The sequence below is a fragment of the Lepisosteus platostomus genome, chromosome 4 (assembly GCF_059453375.1).
Source record: "Lepisosteus platostomus isolate fLepPlt1 chromosome 4, fLepPlt1.hap1, whole genome shotgun sequence".
Taxonomy (NCBI): Eukaryota; Metazoa; Chordata; class Actinopteri; order Semionotiformes; family Lepisosteidae; genus Lepisosteus; species Lepisosteus platostomus.
Genome location: NC_142614.1, coordinates 30,057,001 through 30,070,115, shown reverse-complemented (window position 1 = coordinate 30,070,115; position 13,115 = coordinate 30,057,001). Strand labels below are relative to the sequence as shown.

General features: G+C 32.9%; 1 protein-coding gene across 1 annotated transcript; it reads left to right on the top strand.

Annotated features, from left to right (window-relative positions):
- Positions 1 to 1,314: 1,314 nt before the first annotated feature.
- Positions 1,315 to 10,021, top strand: LOC148673106 (protein FAM240C). Its single transcript, XM_088629379.1, has 3 exons — positions 1,315 to 1,456; positions 4,436 to 4,572; positions 7,957 to 10,021. Exons 2-3 carry the CDS (start codon positions 4,439 to 4,441, stop codon positions 8,069 to 8,071), a joined length of 249 nt encoding a protein of 82 aa, XP_088485505.1. The 5' UTR covers positions 1,315 to 1,456; positions 4,436 to 4,438; the 3' UTR covers positions 8,072 to 10,021.
- The last annotated feature ends 3,094 nt before the right edge of the window (positions 10,022 to 13,115 follow it).

Below are 13,115 nucleotides of genomic sequence, written 5' to 3'. Positions count from 1 at the left end.
AGTTGCAAAAGTTAGAAAGTTGATTAGGCACAGGTGATAAAGTGTTTTAACCTGTTGAATGCCAAGCCTGGTGAAAATGAAGAAAAAAACACAGAGAGGGACCAAATGCACCCTGATTATCAAGTGGCGAATGCTACTACTGATGGGTGACCTTATTTTCAAGAACAAGAAGGTTGAACACTTACTTTACTTCAACAACTTCAGAACAGAATTTGAACACAATAAATAAAAAATAAATTTTAAAGAATTTTGATCACATATGCAAGATGAGCAATGCATACACATGAATATAAAAAAAGAAAAAAACTAATATTTTCATTTCACATTCAATCAGAATTACATGAGGAAATAAACCAATTAAATATACACTATATATATTTTTGATATAATCTAGTGTATGTGAAACAAAGAGTATCTTTAGGCAAAAAAGATATAAATCATTGCTAGTATTTTAGTATGTCACACCTTACAAAATGTCCATTATTTTCATAAAGCCTTCTTGACTATTACATTATATTCTCTCTATTAAATTATCTGATGTGTTCTTGGAAGTATTATAAAACTTTTTTATAATATACAAGACAAATATCTTAATATTCCTCAGTTGTGTTAGTTTAATAAATACATTGAATACGGCATATCAATCACGCAGAAATAATTGCTATTGGCTCATATAATGCCTGTGATGTTAAGGCTATCTTAAGAACATTTCATTCTAATGAGTCACACGCTTCTTTTATTGCTCTGCACTCAGGGCAAACAAATCCTGTGCTTGGTTATGTTGTAGAATCCAAAATTGGTAGACTACATGTTGGCCTTTAAAAACACTCCCACAGCACCACAGCAATTAATATGTAACTCTTTGATAACGACACCTCAGATCCAAGGTTACCCTTTAATTTCAGGACACAGAAGAAAACATGATACTTGCATCTGTTGTTCTGCAAAGTAATATGAGCTAGCACCACAAGCTAAGCTCTTCTCTCATTTTTTTTTCTTTTGTGGTGCCAACACTCCATACTCAGGAAGTGCCATTCACATCACAATGAGTAATGGAACACAGAACATGCAAGGTGAAGTTCTGACTCTTTGGAAAGAAAAAAAGTCCTCATGCCACCTGCCAATAAATAGTACAGCACTGTGGTGTAGTCTCCTGAGATGAGGCTCTTGAATGCCATCAATACAGAGCACATTGCAGAATGAACAGAATTGTAAAATTACCCTCCCCCATGCTTTCAAGCTCTTTTCAAAAAAGGCTGGGTGAGATGGAGATCTTGTGTCAGTTGTTCACAAATAAACAACACTGGGGAGATGGAATGGGTATCTTGTATTTCCACAACTTCTGTCATTACGCATTGTGGCTGTGCAGCAGGAGACAGTAAACATACAGCTAACAGCACTTATAAAGAACACCTGCATTTCTGTTACATACAGAAGAGTGCATTTTGCATCTGCAGTAAGTCTTTTTACTCTCATTTTGTGGATCTATGAATAGTCTTTTCTGTTTGATTTCTCTACTCCATGGTAGCCTCATTGCACAGAAGGAGGGCATTCTATCCAAAGAATATGATCATTGATCTGGACTAAGATACTCCTTTCATACTTCTGTTGAATTTGTCAACAGAATTTGTCTTGGTCACTGTAAATGTTTTTTATCTCTGCTGCTGTTAACACAATCAGTGCTGACAAACTTCAAAGGTAAATAACAACTGACAATATTAAAGTGAAAGGAATTGTTATGCTCTCAAAGTTTTAATTATGCTGCTTTTATGTCCATATAAAGGGGACTTCTTTCTATTTAAATCTAAATATTATTAGTTTTATGTGTAGTTTTTAGTTAATATATTTTTAGTTTAATTACAATTCAGGAAACGTTTTGACACATTATGCAACATTGGAATGACTGAATAATAAAACAAAAATTAAAAATCAGTCAGCATGTAACTAATTTATGATATATGGAATGATTTTGTTTATTGAAAACTGTAATTTCAATTATACTTACTAAGTTACCAAATAAATATATTTTGTTTGTTGTATGTCGCTTGCAACAAATTACTTAGATTAAACACATATTGTTTAAATATTTATTTTATTTTCTATATATTTATCCTGCATGACTGTTTTCAGTTTATTTTGACATTGTAACCATTTTACATCACTTGCACCAAAAAATATTAGAAAATTCCCAGATACATATTTAAAAATAAAAAAACTGTTTTCTGTTAAAGCTATAATAAAATAGTAGTAAATATGCAAATATATAATTATAATTATGCTCTAGAGTATATGTACAGTATGTAAATATCATTACTTTTTATGTATGATGTCATAACTACCAGGTTCAGCTAAATTTGTATCACATATTAAAATATTTGTCAGTTGGAATGGGGGAAATATAAGTAGCTATATGTATTTAAGAAAATGTACAATATACTAAACAATTGAAGGGAAATAAAATATTGACATTTTTATAAAAGCTGAAAATATTGTTTAGTATTTCTTCACATAAACATATATTTTACTTATACAGTATGAAAATTAATGTTTATTACAATATATGTACATATACAATAAAGACCATTTCCAGTGAGCCAATCAGTTGTTTTCAGAAATCTCAGCTTTTACTGACCAATATAACAAAAATACATAAGTAATTTCAATTTTCCACCACATATAAATCAAATCAAGTGAGGATAAAAAGTATTTGATGTCTAAATCACTGACACTCTGAAGATTTATGCAATCAAATAAAACTGAGGACTTAGGGATGGAAAACTGGAGGTAATTGAACTGCATGATGCAAGGACACCCATGTCTTCAAGTGCTTATTTCTTGGAAAAGATAAATGGAGTAAACAAAGTACTCTCCCTTAGAAGTGTATATAATTCAGAAATAACCGAACGACTCAGACAAACACAAAATGGAATTAATACGTTTTTCTGAAAACGTTAGTTGTCCTTGATGACATCATTTATTTTCATTGCAGTGTATCTTTTTTGACAATTATTTTCTTTTCAAAAAATATTTGTAACATTTTCTGTATCACAGCCTTAACAACACCACAGAATGCACAGTATATGATGCCATTTCAGGATGAGGAAAGATCGGTATTTAGTAAGTGTATCTAAACATTTAATAGAATAGTGCAAAACAAAGCATGAAAATATTGTAGATAAAAGCAATTTGGAATTAGATTTTGTGTACAATTATGTTGTTTAACTTGCAAAGTTTTCATCAATATACAGTACAATGCCAATGGAATGATTTTCCATTTTAGCATCCTGCAAAAATATTTTAATTGGAACAATTGGTGATTCTCATAGCCAATCTCTGCTCTGTGCTGATGTAAAACTTTTCAAAGTCAGTGAAAACAATTAAAGTGTCTATAAATTGCTTTGTAGATACAAAAGCTTAACATATACTATGGTATCCTGCTGCTTCTGTTCATTTATTTTAATGGACTGAACCAGTGAGTCCAACCAAACTGCAATTATAAAGTTAGTTCTTGCAGGGGCAACTGCTAAAGTTACTGTACTTTCTGAACTAAAATGTACTACACCTGGGTTTTGTTTTCAGTAGTTTCTGTGTGTTCATATTTGTTTTTTTCCCATAGCTTTGTCTCTTGATTGTAAATGTGTTTTTGCTTGCACTACATTATGTAAGTAAACAAGGCTGCCTTTTCCCTCAGATCTTGACACTGTAATTTAGAGAGAGCTGGCAGTGTGCTCTCTTATGTGATTGGAACTATGCACATGTTCATAAATTCTACTTAATCCAGTTATGATATTTTGGTAGAAGCAGCAATTAAATTTTGGGGGCAATTATTTTAATTAGAATTAATTAACATGTAAAATACAAACAAAATTATATTCGTTATAAATTTTAAGTGTTGGCATTGGCTCAGAATTGTACAATAATGTCTATTTCCCTTAATCAAAGTGCAGTGAATTTTAAAAATAATGCCAATGGATCAAGTTTAACAAGTGCTTTATATGCCTCAGAAGAAGAACATTTATGTTAAGAGATCCCTCAGGAGTTTTCCATTTAATTGACCTCCAGTAGTTCAAACAAAATTAAAGATACTTCATTTCCTTCCAGTCTCACCCCTTCTTCCTCAAATTTGGATTTCTTTTATATGAACAAACATCTTTTCTCAGCAATGCAATCCAACAGATAGAAACAGTGGTTGTCACTACCTCCTTACAGATACCAGGTCTCCATAAGGAGGTCCCATCTCAATGGGCAAAATGACCTCCTTCATCTGTGGCCTTTCTTATGTTGTCATGTTCTGTGTCTCAAAACCACCATTCTCATCATTCATGCTATTCTGCTACTAGTTAACTGCTGTATTGGAATTAAATTGAATTGCAGATCAATTTATACGCTTATAAATCCAGAATGTATTACATGTCTTTTTTGTTACTTGTTTTAGAAGATGAACATGTCATGTCGTGAGGTGCTGATTCACGATAGACGTACAATAAAAAGTTACTGGGAACAGATAATTGAACGACACTGTCAAATTGCTGAAAATGAAGATGCAAGAATGAAGAACAGTGCCTTGTCCAAGTAAGCATATTGAGTGTGTTCTATAGACTAGCATTTGTGATCAGGTTTTCAGAATTTAAAATTAAACATTTAGAAATTAAAACTCAGTGCTGATGTTTTGTCCATTATGTAGATCCTTGCAAAGCACAATGGGAACCAATGAAAATAATGGATTATCTTGTTTTACCCCCAGGGCTGTGCACTTAGACTGTAAATAGCAAAAGGTCCACCCCAAGATCTGTATACAATATCATTAACTCATTCACATGTATTTTATAGTTGATGAACCACTGGACATATGGTTCAGAGAAAATAAGTGCTTATTAAGCCAACAAAAAGCACAAAATAATATGGGCTTAGGAAATAGATGTACAGTACATAGCACCCTCCATAAGTATTGGGACAGTAAAGTTAAAAATGGCTATGTTTGCTTTATACTCAAGCATTTTGGATTTAAGATGAAAAGATTAATAATGAGCTAAAAGTACAGAATGTCACCTTCAATTCTGGGTATATGGTGCTAATGTTTTAATATAAGTTATTTGATTTTTTTATGTGTTTGTACACATCAGATAAATTAATTAGTTTGCGGAGATGTGTGGAGTAGTAGTTAGTGCTCTGGACTCCTGAATGGAAGATTATGGGTTTAGATCACATGTGGAGACACGTGTATACTTTTGAGCAACCAGTCTCATCCAGCCAACCCAACTCAATAAATGAGAACCAACATCTGTATTAAAAATCCTGTAAGCCACATGAAAGTGTCAGGCAAAAGGAATCAACAACACCCAATTTTATATAGATCTCAAATTAGATTTGCCAATAATTAGCTTGAGCTAAACACTACAATACAAGGGAGAAGAAGGGCCATCCTGTGGTCATATTCCTCTGACACACTCATTTGTCAGAGCAATCTAGCTTTTTTAACCCTCCAAGCTCCTCCTGAGGAGTTAGTTGCAATTAGAAGAGCGATGTCACTCATGTCACTGCTGTCTTGCAGGAGTCTGGCAGTTTCCAGAATTTGCTGTCAAATACCTTGGATGCCAAAAGCTCATCTAACCTGGGTGGGTTGGAATCCCAAATCTTTACTGGTTAAGCCAACTCCAGCTTTCTAATTTAATTGCATTTAAATTAGTGTTTGGGACAGAAATTACTATATATATGCCTAAAACATTTAAATGTGTAGCATGTGGATTCTCATATTTTCTAAAAAGTTAAGATCACTTATAAGTTAATGTTTTAATTGTGATTGAAGGTCTGATCTAGAGAGGTGAATGTACCTTTTAAATTATTTTAATTTTGTGAAAAAAAAATGCAAAAATAACACCTAGAAGAAAATACCACCGTGACAATAGCAGAATAATCCAGAGCTTTGTACATTATTATTAAATGTTGGACTTTTTTCGTTGTTTAGAGTACACTTTCTGTTGAAAATACAGTAACAATAGTAGAAGAAAATGTGTAAATAACATGTTTTTTTTACAAACCAACTGTAGCTAATGTTCATTACATTGTTGGTCTTATTAGACTTATTATTAGATTTATAACTTTCTATTTAAGATTTTTTTCGGGGTTTATAAGTTTCTTTTGCCGTAACACTGCCTGTGTTATGTGTTTGCTTTCACTACAAGAGCATTATAAATGTGTTTAGGACAGGAGAAATAGAGGCCATGAAAGTTAAATTGATGATCAAAGATAACCCATTCAACAACAATACTGAAGATCTTCATGGTATCTTTCTTCTAATTTTTGTACTCTTATCTCTGTTTAAACAACCTTGCTGTTAAAAATACTACTGTGCCCTTAATCTGACCAGCTGTCAATCCCCACTTACTACTTTTATCTTAACTACAGTTCTTCAGCCCAAGGGCACTGACCAAGTACAATTAACTCAATTCTAAAACAAAAAAAAAGAAAAGTGAAGTTCAAAATCATTGTGCTGCCTTCCACTGTTACCTGCCTATAACCTCTCACAGTTTATAACCTCATTGGAATGTTATGCCCTGTGCTTCACATGAGACTGAAGAAGACTGTAACAGGCAGACTGTTACAGTGGGAGGCTATTGCAATTGAATAGATTTAAAAAAACAATGATAGCACAACGTTAGTGTTCTATAACATAGATTATTAGCAGCTGTGAGTGTTAACAAGACAAGGAGAGTATTCTAACCTGCAAACATTGCAGTAGAATAGCAGAAAAATATTTATTTGGATAAGATCTTTACATTGTTATATGATTTATGGTATAAATGTACTGATTATTCTCGGTTTGGCTACATTTACCAAATTTGCCCAATTTTGAAAATTGTAGTTTTCCCTTTACTAATAAGCTATTCTTTCTATGTGTTTGATCTAAATCTACTGACTGTTTCAAAATCTATCATGTTTGTGAACATTTTCAATCTTTTGTTATGTAGAATTTTCACTACTCAGCTTTTGTATAAAATAAATGACAACAGTACAAATTTATTTGTAAACAATACCATATTTGTTAAACATTGCCAGTATATAAATCAGTATGTAAAATTGTGTATGCTCAGTAAATCTGTAACAGCCAAAATAAATAATGTACATTTCTTTAATGAAATTCTGTCTTTGTTGTACTACATATACAGATATTTAAGGCTGATGTCCAAGTTCACCTGTGCAAGGGATATGAGCATTTACTGAAAACTTCAAAATTGCATGCAATGTCACAGATCACAGAAATAATGACATTAAAATACTTTTTTAACTCAGAAATGAACAGCTGAGGCATACCCTTTTGGAAAAATCCGTAGCCTAATTTAATATATGCACCAAGCTGTCTTTAATTAACAGCTGCTCTTATTTATATGTGTTGCAATTTGCAACTCGAGTTACCAAGACAACCTAATTTGTAGCCTCCAAGAATAATTAACAATTTATAATTATTAAGCTTTTACAAGCATTGCATATTAAAAATGAAAGTGCCTTCACATTGCTGCAATGTTAAGACATTCTATTTAAGTTCAACAGGCTGGAATGCTCACTGGAATTCAATGTGATAATCAGAGACCTTTGAGTAATTTCACGCATGCTGTTTTTCCATGCTGTGGTGTTATATGATACATTTGTTTTATTGTAAGGTCAGGGGATTATAGAATAGTTCTGTAAATAACACAAACTTGTGATAAAGTACATAACACCCCTCTGTGATCATTTGACTTATCAATGTGAATCAGCTGGCTTTGCATTCAGAAATGTGAGACTCCCTCTGAGGTTCATGAGGCTCAAGGCCTGTACTTAACACTTATATTTAAGGTCAGATACGTGACTTTATTTCTTTCAGCATCCAGAAAAGAAATTGAGCAAGATGTATAAATTCAAGAAGACATGCTTGAAGCTGAAGCCAGCTATCTTAACTAATGCCTTATCTTGACACAGGTTGCGGGGTGACTGGATCACAAAACTTGAAAGCCGAACAAAGCACCTGAAGAGCTTTAATGAGGATCTCCTAAAAAAGAAGAGAGTAGCCCAGATGACGTCAAGCGTAGGTTAATGCACCTGAATATACTGCATTACACAGGAGGTAGTAGTTAGCAGTTTGGCATTCCATAGTTCTCTAAATTATTTCAGACAACAGATGTTACAACTTTAGATTCACTGTTAAAGTGATAGTCTTTACTTTCCAGACATATAAAACATAGAAACGTTTTACCCTTTCTAATTATTGATTGCCATACTTGCCATAAGTGATTTATTCTAATCTACTGACTGTTATGGAATCAATTGATTTCTTGGCAAGAATTTTACCGTAACTGGAAGAATATGGAGTCTCATAGATGTTTTCATTTTTCCTTCAATTCAATTCAACGTGAAAATTAAGGCTTTAAAAAACAGATGTGTAGTACCCATAGTATAGTAACTATAGTTACTAGTATCTATAGGAAAACTTGCAAGTCATCTGCCTTGCTCTATAACTCTAGGCAACTAACCTACAAGTACTTAAAATATATAGAAAGAACATAGATCACACTATGGTTAATTTAGCTACTCAAAGTTTTTTATTTGTCACTTCTTTTTTATTTTTATTCATTTCTTCTTACAAAATTAAAAAGAGGTTATACTGAAGAGCATAAATAGGCAGAAATAATCTCTGTCGTATGTCACACAGGCGATAATTGTTCTCGCCAGGATCTGCAGCTGTGGGTTTTTTATTGGAATTAATTTCTCAGAGTTTGTGCATACCAATTTTAAACTGAGAAAATGTTATATTAATAACTGCTAAGTTTTAAACAATACATCCTACACTGCTGTATGTCTTGTTATCAGTAGATCAGATAGTTAAGTACTCGGCTTAAAGCTGTCACAATTGTCAAAATGTTAATGACCGACTGACTACATGAATGTCAAATTTGCTGAGGTGGTTCACATAAGTTAAATTAAGGTGTGAGTGTGTAAGTGAAAGAAGGGCTTACAGTCAGTAATCAAAAATATAAATATGGACATCAATTTGTATATGTACACTTTTATTTTGCTTTATTCAAGGAAGAGTGATATTATGAATGTATTAACGTTAAAGTTGTTAATAAAGTATAATGTTTTAATGCTAGAAAAGAGTTAAATTTGGTTTGAGATTTTGGATGTTAAATTGAAAGAATTTGATGATATTGGGGAACCATGTTTACAGTTACTCTTAAATTAAGGGGTGACAAGGAAAGGAAATGAAAGAACTGCAAAAGAGGCAAGAATGTAACGAAAAAAAACAATTAATGTCAGACGCTTGTGTCAAACTGTAACAAGGACAAAAAGCAAATGCAGTAATGGAAATTTTAATTAGATGAAACATGAAATCTCTTACCTAAAGAAATACTTCACTCTTGGAAAACTGAACCCATAGTCACTAGAGATCCGTAAAGTGGTGCAATAGGCTACACAGAACTATAGTTTCTGCCCCATAAAACATTAACAAAGAAAGTTCAAAACATCAGCTGACTGAATGTTATCATCTTATCATCCTAATCCACACAGAAGGACAGGGAAAAGCAAATTGTAATCCTAAAGGGTGTCGTGGAATTTTATCAAAGAAGAGCCAGGAGAGGTATTCTCATTCACTCAGTAAGGTCTTTATTCATATTGCAAGATGGGAGCCCTGCTGTCACTCTGCAGATTGCGTCAGAGACTCAATTTGTTACAAGCAGTACAGGGTTTTTATAAGATGTTGCGCTATAAGAGAAAGCTCAGCACTTTGTCCTTCTAACACTTCCGCTTTCCCTAAAACAAAACAGATTACATCATAAAAACGAAAGAAGAAGCACCAATAGATTTGTTTTTCAAAGCTTATCAGTTACTTTCGGCTAATCTAATGACCCAGACAGCATATATTGTTTTGGTACATTATCTTCTAAAGTAACCTAAACACTGCGTACTTTGTTGATGTACTGTTTTCTAAAAATCTGCCCGTAGCACAGCAGTTACATCCTTGAAATATATTTTCTAAAAGCACCAATATATTTTTTGCAAAGCTCTCTACATTTTCAGAATCAATTTACTTATTAGATTCCATTTCAAGGGGCACTTTATTGTTGAACAGAGTTTATATTTAAGGATGTTAGTCAATGTATATCATAATTACCAACAAAATATTTTAGACAGTGGGAGATCATTAAATGTTTTGGGGTAAAGATTAGAAGTAGTATCTGAAAAAAAAAACTAAACATCTGTTTTACTGAATTGCAGTTTAGCTATTTTTCAAAAACCATGACATGCCCTGAATGAAACTAAGTAAATACAAGCCTGTAAGAAAGACAGATACTTGAGAAACAGAACTCGCTGTCACTAAGAAACTCAGTAATACATGACATTTGTTATATACAGTAGTTTTAGTACAAATGAATGTTATGCTTTTTACCTTGATATAGCTTTTGCGATTTTCTTCCTCCCACAATAAACATTGAATTATGCATATCAAAATGATGTTTGTTTTTCTTACTAGAAGTTCAGGATTTTTAGTAAGACCTGTGTGGTTTTGTTTTTGAAAAAGAGATGCAACACTTTAAAAGTAATTCTGAAGTTTGGGATGTTTTTGAAAAGATAAAAGAAAGTTGGTTGCGATCATCAACAGGAAAAGCAGAATGAAAATGCATGGATGGAAAACTTGAGGGAGATACCAATTGCTAATTAAATTAGATAAGATAATAGAGCATAATTAGGGAATGAACACAGTTTTAACAGATAACAATCAGAAGAGTGGGTTGTTATATGAATTTCATGACTTTGTTACCCACAGAGGAAAGCTTTTCATTAAGAGCACTGGTTTAGAAAAAAATGTATCTAGAGTGAAAGCAAGGAAAGATAAAAGACTAAAGGTCAGTAAGAAAGTTATCTTTTTTTCTTATGGAAAAAAGATAAGGCTACTTATAGAAACCAGCAAAGACTGAAGTCTGTTCAAAGAAAGTTAACTACAACAGTAGGTCAAAGTAAGGCAAAAACATTAAATAGATCACCAATATTGAACTCCTGTTGAAAGTTTTGAAGAAATCTATCTTCATACTATTTCATCACAAATAAAAAAGTACAAATGGTGAAGATTAATAATTTATTGTGGTAAAAAAAATGTTATTGTGCTAACCTGAGTCATTCACAGAAGTATTGTTAGTGTATTTCTTCAGAATGAACCATGAAAACAAAATAGAGGACACAACTGGAAACTAAGCGCAAGTGTATTTTCAGAATGGACAACAACAGGATTGACATCTTTACTTAAAGGGCTGTGGGAAGACAGATCAAGCAACCAAGACATGTTGTTGAACCTGATACCCTGGTTTCTTTCAAGAAATATCTGGATAAGATCTTTGGATCAATTACAGTATCTACTAACTAGCAAACGAACTAGATGGGCCAAGTGGCCTCTGCCTGTTTGTAACCATTCTTAGATTCTTAATTCAGGTGGATTCATTGCTTTCTTTCAATTAAATGCATGACACTGCCCATGAAACTGCTTACTTGTCACAAATAATAATAAGTAATTACAGTATACACAATATGTTGCAAATGTATTCACTCTTGTCTATATGTACAAAAAGACCGCTTTTTCCAATACATAGTCAAGAGGAGCTGGAGCGTAACCCTGCAAGCAATTAGTGCAAAGTGGGATACCCCCCAGATGAGATGCCAGTGCATCAGTCAATCACAGAGCACAGACGCAGTCAAACACTCACAGCAGTTTCCTAGAAGTCAATTGACCTACCAATATGTTTTTGAACTGTAGGAGGAAACCTGAAACCCACACATACAGTACATAGGGAGAACATGTAAACTCGGCCGCAATGCTTATCAATGCATCACCATGCCGCCCCTCACCCCTGTGCAATGATGATGATGTACCATTTTGTTGAATTCCAAATTATGTATTGTACAGAAACATCATTGTTAAAATGTGTAATTATAACTTGAGTGCTAAAACCAAACACTTTAATGGGTGAAAAAATTAAACTATTAATATAAAAAAACTAAAATATTATATGTCATATATATTCACCCCCCTCCCCATAAGCCTTACTTGGTGGAAGCACCTTTTTAAATAAATCTGTACCAAGTCTGAATACCAAAAAGGTGTGAATTTCCCATTCTTCTTTGCAATTTTGATCGTCTATCAGATTTACAGCAGGACTTTGACTGGAAGGGAAGGACATTCCCTTTCTTCCTGTTCCTTTGTAGCTCTGGGTCATTATCCTGCTGAAAGGTGAATTTTTGTTGTACTTTAGGAGAGCAAACCAGGTTTTCCTTTCATATGTGTCTGTATTTTCTATGTATTCTTCCCTATGTCTTTACAATCTTACAAGTCCCTGCTGATTAGAAGATACCCCATACCATAATGCTGCCTCCACCATGCTTCACATCTAGAAATAAGTGTTAACTGGGTAATGTACCGTGTTGGGTTTGCACTAGATGTAACACTTTGAATGTAATGTAAAGAAGTTCAGTATGTTCCAATATTGTCTCATCTCACTTACAATTAAATTATTATATTATAAGTGTTTATGAAGTAAGCCAAATCAAAATCTTTGTATCATTTTAGTACAGAGACAGGGTAATGCTTATATAATTTCATAATGATTTGCTTTATTAGAAAAACATGAGTAAACTTTGAGCATTAGATTACACAAAAAATAGAGGTATTTTGTGACTTTTGAATTTAAAAAATTGGTTTAAAGGTTTGTAATGTGCATTTCCTGAGCAGGTATGAACATTTATTGAAGTTCTGGAATAGATGTTTTAATAAATAGATGCCTGCCATCTCTTATTATGAAATGTAGCCTCTAGTTACTGACAGAGTGCTGACAGACACTCAGCTTTTGCTGAACCTCTGACCCTATGACAATTTTTTTTTGTAGATGCTTTTGAGCAACATGTTTGTCAGCTATATGACAGATTTAAGACCAGCTAGATAATAATGAACACAAACATTCTTAGAGAATTGCATTTCATTTAGAATGAATATTAAAAACTAATATCTATAGTACAAATACTATCATTTAAGCCTTAAACACGCACTGATGGTAGTGTTGGAATAAAACATTACAATTGTTTACTTAATTTCA